The following is a 13578-nucleotide window of genomic DNA, read 5'->3' as shown; positions in this document are numbered from 1 at the left end:
CTACACAATAGAACTGCTTTCAGATAACCTATTGTTTCTCCTGCTTAATGTAACTGGAGGAGTCCCAAGCTGGACTTGGATTTTTAACTATTAAATGCTATTCTAATATCTACAACAGCTGCTATCTTGCTCCCATTGTTCTGCTAATTGGCTGCTGGGGGAAAATAGGGGGAGGGGAGGGGTGGTAATATCACTGCAACGTGCAGCTCAGCAGTAAAGAGTGACTGAAGTTTATCACAGCCCAAGTCACATGGCTGTGGCACCACTGAAAATGAGGAATATGGATAGCTTCATGTGAAGTTTTAAAATTAAATATAAAAAATTCTGTTTGCGCTTTTAAAATGGTTTTCATTGCAGGATTCTGCTGGAGAAGCGCTATTAACTGATGCATTTTGGGAAAAAAAACATGTTTTGACAGTATTCCTTTAATGTAAACTGATTGGACCCTAAGGCATTAATACACCTGTCTGTTCAAAGTCTAATTCCAGTACAAAGGGTATTACTATAAGACTGATTCTTCCTTTGCTGCTGTAAAAGCTTCTACTCTTCTGGAATATTGGGTAGAATTTACTTCCATTCAGCCACAAGAGCTGTTGGGAAAGTATTTTCTTTTACAAAGTAAGTAGTGATGGTCATGCTTAGCTGAGATGTAGGTAGATCAGTAAGGAATAAGACACATTTACCAATGATGGCATGCACATAACTTGTGACAGTGGATTGTTAGATACTGCTGCTTCAGCCAGCTGTCTAATGCCTCACAGATTCTCTGGTTCTTTGAATAATATGCAAAATGCTGCCCTTCTGTGGTAGACTTTCTGCAGACAATATGGTGATACATATATTCTCCAAATACAGAATTTTTCTATTTATATTAAATGTAGCAATAACCTGGCATAGAATTGTAAGGATATTATGCTTGTGCTAAAAAGTGTGTAAATAAATAGTATGCCTTTTACTTAACGGGGTTGTTCACCTTTAATGTCCATATCCTATTAAACCACCAACAATGCTCTCTCTCAATGCCTGTTAGAAAATCCATTTTCCATTAAAAAAGAGTTAAAAAGCCACTATAAAAAGCTGCTTTTTATACCTTATAAATCAGTCCTCCTTCTGTCTCTCTGATCAGTTTTCTGAAGGGATGGGAGTGGCCTTATTTGAACCTGACTGACTGAACTTCCTATATGCTTACATCGTCATGTCCAGGGTTTGCCCTTAGTTTTTTCCTATTGGACCAATTCATTGGTTGCTCGTACATTCTAGCCAGTTGCATAAATTAAAAGGTCATTGGTTATTTTCTTCTTTGCAATGGCATAGGCATGGTTAGATTTATCATAAACCTAAAATACTGTTATGTTAGATTTGCAGCACTCACAGGCACAGGAAGCAATGTCAGACTGACAGGAGACACAGCCAATAGAAGTTAAGTCTGCTGCCAGTACTATGCGAGACATCATATAAGGAAGTAAAAAAGCAACTGTAGTGTTTATAGGGGTCCCTTCCTCCCCCCCCCCCCCCCAGCACAGGACCTGTGCAGAAGCGAAGGATCAGCAGAGGCGATGATTCTGAGGTGGACATTTTTTGTTGACTGTTTATATGGCAAAGATTGTGCTATTAATGTGAACTATTAGATTTGCAAATGTTATACAAAGTTAAACAACCCCTTTAATGTAAACTGAATATTTTTTATCTGAAGATTGGCCCTCCTAGGAACTACTTTAAATGTGTGCTTAAACATGAATGTTAGTGTTAGAGTATGTACATGTGGGCACTTATGTATTTATGAATATGTATGTTTGTATATGTGGTATGTATGTACATGCATAAGTGCCAAGGATGCATGATGACCCAGAGGAGAGATGTGGAAGTTATATGTCTCTGTGTCACCCAGGAGAGTCAGCGGGTTGAGGAATCTCCCGCAGTCAGTCACACAGATGATGGCTCTGAACCAGAGCTGCAGAACCTTGGAAAGTCTGACGATGAAGAGGAAAGCCAAAAAGAGGTGACCCAGGACACCTGCAGGCATGAGTTCTTGGGAGACTTGCATGAGTGTGACTGTCTCTGTGTCTCTTCCTCACATACAGTTGAACTAGAATCCTCTACTAGATTTGTATTGTTTGAATCACATGGAAACATAACTGTAGCCTGATAATTTATTATTGTTTAAAGAATGCTAAGAATTTTTTTGTAGGGATGTGAGCACAAGGCAAAGGTTTTGCAAAATATTTAAGCTTAGGTGGCCTACAGGAACAAGATACTGAAAGCTGTTATGCTTTTTGGTGCACCATTGTAACCAACAAAAATGCAGGGGAAAGTCTGTGTTTGTTTAATTTCCTCTCTTTGTGTTACAGCTTCTAATTTAATATAAAATACCAGTACAGCTATGGGATCCGTTATCCAGAAAGCTCCGAATTACGGAAAGCCCGTCTCCCATAGACTCAATTTTAATCAAAGAATAAATCGATTTCTTTTTTCTCTGTAATAATACAAGAGTACCTTGTATTTGATCTCAACTAAAATATAATGAAACCTTATTGCATGCAAAACAATTCTATTGGGTTTATTAAAATTTTACTGATTTTTTTAGTAGACTTAAGGTATGGAGATCCAAAATAAGGAAAGACCCCTTATCTGTAATACTTTTGGTCCCGAGCATTCTGGATAATGGGTCCTATACCTGTAACAACAAAAATGAAAGGAATTGTAGCACTTTGACAAGACACATTGTAATAACAAGGGATAAAGTAACAAAACCAATATTAAACATACAAATTAAAGAAATTAACGAAAATACTTGGCATACAATTACAAAAACATACAATCAACTGTACCAATGCAGTGTCTTCCCCTTATAAGAAAATAAAGCATCCTTAGACAAATGGAGTACACACACAATTTCTTGGTTAGGCTGTAGCACTGTGATAAAAATAACAATTCTCCTCAAGTTTTTTTTTTTTTTTTTTTTTTTTTTTTACCTATTCTAGACCTTTCCTGTACTGTTCTCAGAGCAGGGACTGTCATGACTGCTAGCAAAACTCAAGGGGGCTTAGCTGTCCCTGACATACGGGCATACTATGAAGCAGCCCACTTGCGCCAGGTCTTGGCCTGGACCACCCTCTCTCCCACCAGCAAATAGGCCCAAATTGAACTCATGTGGTCCTCTCCCACCCACCCTACTTATTTATGGGGAAATAAGGATAAAGACCCTTCAGAAATATTGCATCTGATGCAATTTACCCTTTCACTGTCAAAGCCAGTACCACCCAGGTACATCAAACTCTATACTAAAACCCATTCTAGCCAATCCCTCATTCCTGTCAGGTATGGCAGAAAATTTAAAAGCCACTGAGGCGACATGTGAACTATTCAGAATATATGACTTTATGAACCCATGGATGCTCAAAAAATTGACATTCGCTGAATTTTCGCGTCTTAACGCACGATTCATTAAAGTATACTTGCGTTAATTTAGACGCGATGCGATAATACTTTAGCGAATTGTGCGTTTTTTTCTGCGGCAATTTTAACGCAAAAAAAGTGTGAATAACCCCTTATACCTGTTGCACCAATGATTTGTAATTATATAGGTTCAATGTCACTGTAACCCTAATAGCGACCCAGAGGAATGGTTGGATACTTGTTGCACCATACTATACTTAGCCTGTTTTAACAATTGTAAAATTAAAGAGAATAAGAGAAAGCAGTAAGGGTGAAGACACATGGGGCTACTTAGTAGCAGCTACTTGTCACAGCTACTAAATGCCAGAAAATATTCTGCCATGGGCAATACTGAGAATTGCCTCTGCTAAAACACACGTAGAGACAACTTTAAGTAAATGAACAGCATTGTCTATTTTTGTAGCTAAAATACAGTAAGTGAGCTAAAATATGACAAATATGTAAAAAAAAAATAAGAGGACAGAAGACATACAAAAGGTAAAGGTAGGACGCAAGGTGACAGCAAAAGGAAATGTAAAATATGTAATTATATAGAAAATGGGAAGACGGTAAGAACATGGAGGTTTTATACACAGCGGGAGGAGAAAAAAATAAACAAAAAAAGACCTATGTATAAGGCTTGCTTGTAAATAAACTTTGATAGATATTCTTGTAGTTATGGATGCAAACATTGATGATCCCTGTAAGGCTCACCTGCATACAACAAATAACATTGGCTATTTAGAATGTATGTATGTATAACTTTATTTATAAAGCGCCACAAGGGTACGCAGCGCTGTACAATCTTACAATATACACAATTACAGGGAGGACAAGTGTTATAAATACAATAACTAAGTATAAATGCACAAAGATTAAGTGCCATGTGGTATGAGACACAGGAAGGAGATCCCTGCCCCGTAGAGCTTACAATCCATTTGTTTTTTACACACCTGATGAAAAACTTTTTAAAATATGCCTGTACATGGGCAGACTGTCTGCTCACTCCACTACTCTTAGCCAAGTGAACGGCCTTCTGGGGTGTGTTTTTGCTCAAAATTATGGCCGCCTAAAATTATGTTTGATATGTTCTTGTATGTACTTTGTTACGTGAGCTAATTTTTCCTAATTTGGCCAGTTTCCTACAATTCCTTCCTCACTCCTGTGAATTAAATTAAACAGGTGCAATGCTGAAGCTCTAAATCATGTTGGTAATTAGTAAGTGCGCATGATAATAACGTTCATATTCTTCCCATAGTTCTAAAACTATAAGTATACCTGTAGCTTGAAGATTAAAACCTGAAAAATAGACAAGGTAAACCTAGAAATAATGATACTCATTGGATTAAGACACACAGTAAAAATTATTCCCCTAAACATTACAGGTCTCTAAGAATACATCACATAAACCAACCCATGTACATAGAATATATATTTATATACTATTGGTTAATCCCATAATAAAACACTCCTATGTTTAAGTACTAAAGTCTGTTGCTCACACATACCAAATGCATGCTAGGTTATATCAGCCAATGAATAGATAGAGGTGTGTCTTTTATTCCCATGCTTCAGTTAAAACCCTTTTCCTGTCAGGTGAGTGACACCTAGAACATCACAAAGTAGTGCCTTAAGGTAAAAGATGTAAAGGGCCAATATTTATAAATATGCAAAGATAATTATATAACACCAATATATTCTGCAAAATACTGTACAACAGATAATACACCCTAGTGCACCCTAGTACACATATAGAGCTATCTATAAACTTACATATTGAACTATATATATCAGTATCTATACTAACCAGCTGTAGCTGGTTAAAAGGCAGTCATAGAATCTGCCATCAAAATATCACCCAGCAGGGCATTCCACAACCTCACTGCCCTTACTGTGAAGAACCACCTACGTATCTTCAACTGAAAGCTCTGTTCTTCTGTTCTAAAGAGATGCTTCTGGTGCACTTATCATATAATGTCATCCTCATGGATGTATATGCTATACAATGTGATTACATATAAATATTGACTGCTACTGAAGGTAAAGAGAGGGCTCACACTGAAAAGGACTTTTTGTGAGTGGCCATGTGTAATTTTGATATTGGTAATGGTTATAGTGAGCATATAGTGAGATTATAAAACAAATATTTTTGTACAGCCTGAGAAGAGATAGGTAGCAACCAAGTAAAACAATAACATTTTCCATTTGATACAAACAAACTCTGTAGACCCAGTTTGTGATTTTAGCATAGACTATGACTATATGTTTTTTCTCTCTGTGTGTTTTGCTCTTGATTTAAAAAAAAAAAAAAAAAAAACAACAAAAAGAAAACTTGCCCTCTCTACTGCTCATTGTTTCCAAACCATCCCTCCTTCCCCTTTCCAAGGGAGGGCAGTAGCATGCAGCGTTCTTTCTATGACTTTGGATTTCTTAAAAGGAATCACTGGATTATCAAAATGCAAAGATGTCTCCGGTTTCCAATGATGCTTTGTCTCCGGGTCAAGGCTCTGATTTGGACAGAGGAGTAGTAGGACAGCCAGGGGAGTGTTTGGGAAACTTGAGTCACGCTAACTCTCCGGCTCAGGAGCCTGCGGGTGGAGAGGAGTCTAGTCCATGTTCCCCTGAGAGTCACTCCAAGATTAAAAAGCAAGAGGAAAATGCCTCTGAACATTTGACAACATCCAAAACGGGAGAGCCAGGCTCAGTCAGTGAACATCCTATAATGGAACAGGATTCTCAGGATGTAAGAAAATCCTGCTCTTTAATATGTTTATGATCATGACAAACCCTTCTTACCCTCCTCTTAAAGTAGCATTTCCCTGGCATTGTATTTTAATTGACACCTACTGGTGCATTGTTATTAAATAGGATCCATTTTTCTGTGCGCATTGCAGGTAAATTGGATAAAAAAAATTGAAAATCGAAATGGAATGGGAAATCTGCATATCACGATATGATTGGGAAAAGCTTGTTTTTATAAAGCAAGTCAAATGCAATGCTTTGGAAAAATATTAGGACTCATTTACATGCACAAGTGCAAAGAGCAAGAATGTGTGCAATCCTAAGGTACTGGAGTCAGTATCCACTTCTCTATCCTTGCATCTTGTGTCAAAATGCCAGGAATTAGTGATGAGCACATTTTTTTGTCAGGTTTCACTGTGAAAAAAAAACAGTCTCCAGTAATTGCAAAAAAAATGTTTCTGGTTAGGGGGGAAGGGAGGTGTTGCGCGTATTGAAAAAGTTGCCGTGAAAACTAACTTCACGTAACTTCAATGCATTATGTGAATTTTTGGCCAGGACAGATCCGATCATCACTACTAGTTAATTACGCTTTTGCTGAATAAGGGGCACATAAATGCAAGGGTAACATTACATAAGGAATGCCTTAAGTAGGTATTACTTCTTGTTACCATTTTGCTCCTACCTGCAAATGCCACGATTCCCATCTGGTGAACACCGTTAACACTGTTTCCATTATGACAAGCTTGTCTATCCCAGAAACGCAGCCAAAAAAACACAAATGCAACTTGGATGCAAATTTGCATTTGTCGGGTCCAATGTGCTAATTTAAAATTGTTGAAATTTTAGGGGAAAATGCTGCATTGTGGGTAAAAAAACACAATGTTCTGAATGTGTTTTTGTGCCTAGTGCATTGCATTTACATTTGTAAATGAGTCCACATTACCATTTAGCTATATAGTGCCTCATTTTGGTATTTTTTCATACCAGTTTAAGATCTACCTTACACACATTTTCTTGCAGTCTGTGGAAAAACTGCCCTGTGCTAGGTAGGCCATTCCTCTCTCCTCATCCAACCTACATCATTCCTCTTTGCAGGAATCAGAAACCAGTGAGGGTGTGAAAGATTTGTCTGGGCCAGCTTTCAGTGAAAAGCCAGTGGTAAGTATTTGATTTTAAAGGGACACGGGGAGGCCCATTTTTTTTTTTTGGAACCACGACTAAACTCATTTCCACTAAAACCACAAATGCCAAGTTATTTATGAAAACAGCCCTTTAAAGAAAACCAAAGCATCAAAAACCCCAAAAACCTCTAATTCTGTGAAGCAAAGAAATATCTTCCAATTGTAAAAAGGACACCTTGCATTGAGTTCTACATGACCTTGACAGCTTTTAGATGACATATTTTTTACATTTGCATTAGTCACCTTTTTGACGCATAATAAATGGATACAAATCTTTTTTTTATTACAATAAAAACGCATTTTTATATTTTGTACTGTAATAACAAATCAGTACCTTCTACTTGATCCCATCTAAGCTGCATTAATACATATTGGGGCAAAAAAATCCTTTTGGTTTTAAGGTTTAAAATATTTTTAGCAGACTTACGGTATTTAGAGCCAAATTACAGAAAAATTCCCTCCCAAGAATTTCGGATAATAAATCCTATACCTGTATGATGTAGTTGGGGATAAGCTGAACAGCATCATGGAAGTGGTACTGTCCATACCTGGTACATCTCTAAATCTTTTTTCCTTAGCAATAAGGAGAGATACCATAAAATTACAGAAACATTAAGATATTCCCTATATTAAGAACAATTTAACAGGAAAATATAATGATATAGTTTTTTAGTACAGGTCAACCCCCAAAATATTTTTTCATAATGAAAGAAAACCTAATTCTAAGCAACTTTCCAAAATGAAATAATTAAAATTGGTAGTGCTTTAAATGTTATTTGTAAATGTAATTTCTATTGAAAGCAGCATTTGCTGAACTCCTGGTTATTAGTTTTTAAACAATGTTGCAAAGGTCAGTCTCCTCCAGCAAGGCAGGTCTGATGGCAAAGCCACCAGAGAAGAAGATTGAAAAGGGCAGACAGACACTGCTTTTAATAGCAGTTATATATATTCAAATAACTCAAAAACCATGACAAATTTTTAATAAATGTATATTGTAAAGTTGCTTAGAATTTTGGTTTCTTTGTCTGTTAAACTGAGGCCTTATACACATACTGAGCCTAACTAATGCTGTTGCATACTGGTATTGTGATTGCAATGCAGTATGGCTTATACATGTATTTATTTTCTCATCAAAATCATAGCTGCCATCTTGGAAAAGGCCTTAAATTTTAAATGTTTTCTGTCTTTCCTTTTTTAACTGGTTTTGACAATAGAGCAACTATTACTATAGAAAGCATCCGTAAAGAATCACTGTAGCCTTTTCTCTGTCTTCCAGTTGTATTTAGCAAATAGGAATGTCCAGGGCTGAACATATATACTTATACTTGTTTCCTTTCTCTTTGATTTCCCTAGCTTTAAAGATGTTACTGGCATCACTTCTAAGTTCAGCCTTTACAAAATCACTAATGCTCTCAAGCTGATATTTTTATACCCTTCCCTAACAACTTCTGCATCGTTAGAATTCCCTCACAATTTCTAAAGTCCGTTGGTATTGGTGATTTTGTTTACTGTTCTCTGATGTCATATTTCCCTCTGTGTCTCTGCAGGATGTTTTGTTAAGCGGTCGGTTAGAAGAGAAAGTACTTGACATCACTGCTCTGTCTTCTGGTCCTATAAACACAAAGGTGAGATACTTTGCTGCCTAACTAGTGGTGTTGCACCTATGTTTTAAGTGTTTGATCCCATTAGTTACCTGTAATGTGACCCTTGCCTTCTTCACATGTTAGTAGGGTTTTGTTTTAAATTAACATTTCGTTTTTGTATTATGCAAACGAAATTAGGTTTTTCTAGAGTAATTAGTTTGGTGACCATATAAGTTTCAACTGAGATTCTATGTATTTGATTAAGTATGTTAAGGGCAAAATTGATACTGCTGTAGCTGAGGAACTACAACTTGGGAAGTTTTTAGGTATCCTTAAAAGACAACAAAAAGTACAGCCACTTAGGTGGTGTCAATGTGTTAGGCATCCCAGTTACTCCTATCTCAAACCTCTTACCCTGGCCCAGGTTAGTTTTTAGAAAGGCAGGCTGTCACCGTGTTCTCCTACCTACCCTGACATGCTCTGTGCCAAAGTTAGACTTTGAGACTTAGCACATGTGCAGCACAAACTTTTTCTGGACACATTTATACTGCTCATGCACCAAGTCTAAAGCCTAACAAACAAGAACACATTCTGTCTTTTTGCTTCTTCTTTTCCCACTTCCACTGGGGGTCACAAACTGACTGAAGTCAAAGACTATTGCTCTGTGAGGCTACAATTTTATTGCTACTGTTTATTACACATTTTTCTGTGTAAGCCCTATCCTGTTTATACCCCTGTCTCACCTTCAAACCACTGGTTGCAATGTTAAATTGCATCCTAGCAACCAGATAGCTGCTAAAATTCCAAACTGAAGAGCTGCTGAACATAAAGCTAAATAATTCAAAAACGTCAAAAATAAAAATGAGAACCAGTTGCAAATTGTTTCAGAATAGCATTCTCTTCATAGTTCTAAAAGTTCATGTAAATAAAAACCCTTTAATGCGATTTAACATACTAGCATACTAATAGGATCTGTTGAATGACGTATTGTCTACTATGTATTATTTTATTACATTTTACCCCTAGAATGATATAATAGAGGAGGAAGCAGAAGAAGAGGTGGATGAAGACATAGAGGAAGAGGTGATTGAAGAAGAGGTGGGACCAAGAAGAGCCTTGCCACAGGTCACTGACAGGTAAAAAAAAGCAGAGAATTTTAAAAACATAAGTAGAAGTTAGAAGTTTTTATTATCTCATGATATTAATCTCTGTTAGGCATATTAAACCAAGCAAGGACACTGTGGAGTCAGTTGGTGGAGAACTGGAATCTTCCCTAAATGTGAGTGAATCTCCTATACCTGCAGATCTGCCTTCCAAACCTCTCCTGGACCAAACTGATTACATTGCACAAGACTTACCTTATAAATTTGTTGAGGAAATTTCTAAGAATGCTGTAAAATACGCTGGGTATGACAGAGAGACACCCAGATTGAAAAAGGAATCATCTAAACAAGCAGAGGAGTCTTCTAAAATAAGAGATGAGCTTTCAAAGCATGTAGAGGAGAAATCCAGTGTTATTTTGGAGCAGGAGGAGATGGAACTGAAAGATAAACATAAACAGAGACTGGAAGAGTTAAGAGAAACGCTGAGGAAGGAAGAAGAAAAAAAGAGCCTAGAGATGCGCCAAGGCCATGAAAATAATCTGAGGTATCATTTAGATAAGTACAAGGTTATACCCTAAATACCCAGCCTAAAGGTTTACCATCTCTATAGTAGTAATCCAGGCCTTCAAAGTTTTCATGGGAATTCCCCATCTTGGATCAGTCACACTGCACATGCTCAGTGAGCTTAGGGCAGCTATTGAGAAGCCAAGCTTAGGGGTTGTTGAAAATCGTGAAGCAGAAAATAAGGTTCACCTTTCAGAAGTGGATGCTAAGTGCATTTGTTTCTGAGCTGCCATGTAATGAGAATCTAAATTAATTACTAACCATTTGTGAATGAGATGTGTATGAGATTTATTTTTTATATAAACAGTATATTGTTTGTCACTCAGTTAAGAGATAAAGAAGTAGGGCAGAAATGCTGCACATTAAGAAAATGCAGATCTTTATGACAGATTTCCACAGGTAGCTAGCCAATTTGTGCGGAAAATGTCAGCAGATTCTGGCATTTGACCACAAGCATAATTTTTCACACATAGAAAATACACCAATTGGTACAAGAAATGCCTAAGATTCTTTCAACATGGTTAGATATTTGGTTTGCATGCTGGTTTTGTGTTTAATGCAGGGCCTATAAAATATGTGAAGAAATGTCACTATGGACAGCATTCAGTGTTTTTCAATTCACAATCGAGTATTTGTAAATGCTTCTGCAGGGCATTAGAGGAACTCCTAGCCAAGCAGACACAGGAGGAAGAGACTAAAATGCGAGAAGTCCAGATGCAGAGGCTCGTAAGACTTGAAAAAGAGTTGGAGATAGAGCAAGAGGAAGAACAGAAGAAGCTAAGGTTAGGGGATGTTTAACAGGGAACTTGAAGATTAGTTTTCTTTGTTTTTCTTTAATCCAGAAGTCAAATAACCTCCCTTAAATTCTTAAATGGATAGAAATCATCTAAACCTTAAGTTTCATGTTTGATTTTGTGGTTTATTCAAGGATAAGTGATAGCTAATGCATTAACCACCAGGATATGGAATATGACTGGGGTTTGCATATTTCACCTGTTCAGATGATCAGAAGCCAAACAGGAAGAAAAAACGCTGAGCCGTGTAAAAAAAAGTTCCCATAATGCCTTGCTCCTGCACCGAGACCCGAGACCAAGGGGCTGATTTACTAATCCACGAATCCGAATCCCGAATGGGAAAAAATCGGATTGGAAATGAACATTTTGCGACTTTTTCGTATTTTTTGAGATTTTTTCGTCGCTGTCATGACTTTTTCGTAAATTGTCGCGACTTTTTCGTATACTGAAGCTTGAATGAATCCGAAACTTTCGTACTCGGTGTGACGGCTACGAAAAAGTTGCGACAATTCGCACAAGTCGTAATGGCTACGAAAAAGTCGCGACAATTTACGAGCAAGTCGTAATGGCTACGAAAAAGTCGCGACAATTTACGAAAAAATCGCAAAATACCGATCATTACGAAAAAAACGCTTTTGGACGCTTTTCGGACATTCGTGGATTAGTAAATGTGCCCCCAAGCCTACACGCTCAGTTTGTAAGACTATGAGTTAGCTATGAGTGAGCTGCGTGTCTCTGGCAGCATTTCTGTGAGTGCTTATGGCTGTATTTACATAGACCTTTCTGATAAAGCTTACTTAGTTTTTACCTTTCATTCTCCTTTAAAGTATTATATCAACAGAAATAGTTGCTAGAGGATCTAGGATCTTGAGCACATATCTAATATGAACTAAATTCACTTTTCAACGTTACCACAAACATTGGAATACAGAAGTGTAAAAAAAGCAGGTGCACTCTGTTATAGGGCAAGTTGAGAGTGCTAAAATTTACACAAAATGGTGCTTGATGCTATTCACAAAGAGGCTTGTGCCTAGTACAAGTAAATGAACCAGTGGACCCAAATGAACCCTTCAATTTATGTCAGCCTTGAGCTGCTGGTAGTTCCTCTAGCGGGTTGCATGTAACTCCCTTACATGCAATGAAATGAACACTAATGCCATTATTAATGTTGCACAATGAAAGTGACGCCATGCGCACAAAAATATAATAATATAAGATAATATGGGGTGACCAATAAGCCCTTTAGAGTGCAAGCCCTCATCTTGGAGTTTAAATGACTGATTGCAGGCTACGGATGAAGGAACTTCAAGAAGAGCGGAAGTATACAATTGAACGATTTGAGACATCCCAGGAAGAGATTATTCTGCAAGAGAAGTCTGCCATAAAAGAAAAAATGAAGGCAGATATCGAAGAGGCAATAAAGGAAGAAAAAATTCTGTTGGATAAGGAGAAAGATGCCACTCTTCATGAATTAAGAGAGAAACTCAGTCAGGAAACAAATAAAGTAAGTGAATTAGAATTTTGGGTGATTCTTTCATGGCCATGCATGCACAGATAATCATGCTAGTCAGTCAAAAATATACCAAATGTTATACAAGTGTAGCCACATAACTCATTCACATCAGTAAATTACTAAAATATATTTATTAGAATTTATAGAAGGTTGACAGATTAATAAAATCTGAGCAAAGAAAATGTATTTGGAAAACTAAGAGCTTTGTCTACTAACTACTATTCAAGAAGCACTTGTCTTCAGCCCATGCCAAAGGGTTACTAAATAGGCTGCACAGCATGTGTAGACTGGAACCTTTTAGCACTGATCCTGGCACATACCAACCTAGTGGCAGTGATCTCAGTATATAATGACCCAGTGTTAATAGAAGTGTAACTCTCTGCAACACTTCACTTGGGTTGTGTTTTAACCCGGGCTGCCAGCTCACCACTTGATTTTCGTCCTAGTAGAATTCAGATTTGGGACCCCTTGTGACATTTAGAATCATCTAGTTCAGTGATCCCAACCAGGGGTTCGTGAGCAACCATTGCTCCCAGTGGCCTGGTAGGTGCTCATTTTCGAATTTCTGGCTTGAAGGCAAGTTTTGGTTGCGTAATGCCAAACAGAGTCTTCTATAGGCTGCCAGTGCGCATAGGGGCTACCAAATAGCCAATTATAGCCCTT

The 13578-nt window shown here is 37.5% G+C and overlaps 1 protein-coding gene across 5 annotated transcripts in view; it reads left to right on the top strand.

Moving 5' to 3' along the window:
• cep164 (centrosomal protein 164kDa) overlaps nt 1-13578 on the top strand; it is a 50361-nt gene that overhangs the window by 18787 nt on the left and 17996 nt on the right. For 2 of the 5 annotated variants that reach the window (XM_012967022.3, XM_031906384.1), the window contains exons 8-15: nt 1889-1999; nt 5873-6178; nt 7273-7335; nt 8906-8983; nt 9968-10077; nt 10157-10588; nt 11259-11390; nt 12690-12906. In XM_012967022.3, coding sequence (XP_012822476.1) covers nt 1889-1999; nt 5873-6178; nt 7273-7335; nt 8906-8983; nt 9968-10077; nt 10157-10588; nt 11259-11390; nt 12690-12906 — 1449 coding nt within the window. The remainder of the gene's footprint in view (nt 1-1888; nt 2000-5872; nt 6179-7272; nt 7336-8905; nt 8984-9967; nt 10078-10156; nt 10589-11258; nt 11391-12689; nt 12907-13578) is intronic. The other 3 variants (XM_002932927.5, XM_004916067.4, XM_018096060.2) reach the window with 3 other exon arrangements.

Source organism: Xenopus tropicalis, chromosome 7 (genome assembly GCF_000004195.4).
Source record: "Xenopus tropicalis strain Nigerian chromosome 7, UCB_Xtro_10.0, whole genome shotgun sequence".
Taxonomy (NCBI): Eukaryota; Metazoa; Chordata; class Amphibia; order Anura; family Pipidae; genus Xenopus; species Xenopus tropicalis.
Note: the sequence above shows the minus strand (reverse complement) of the source record. Positions and strands in the feature narration are given on the sequence as shown.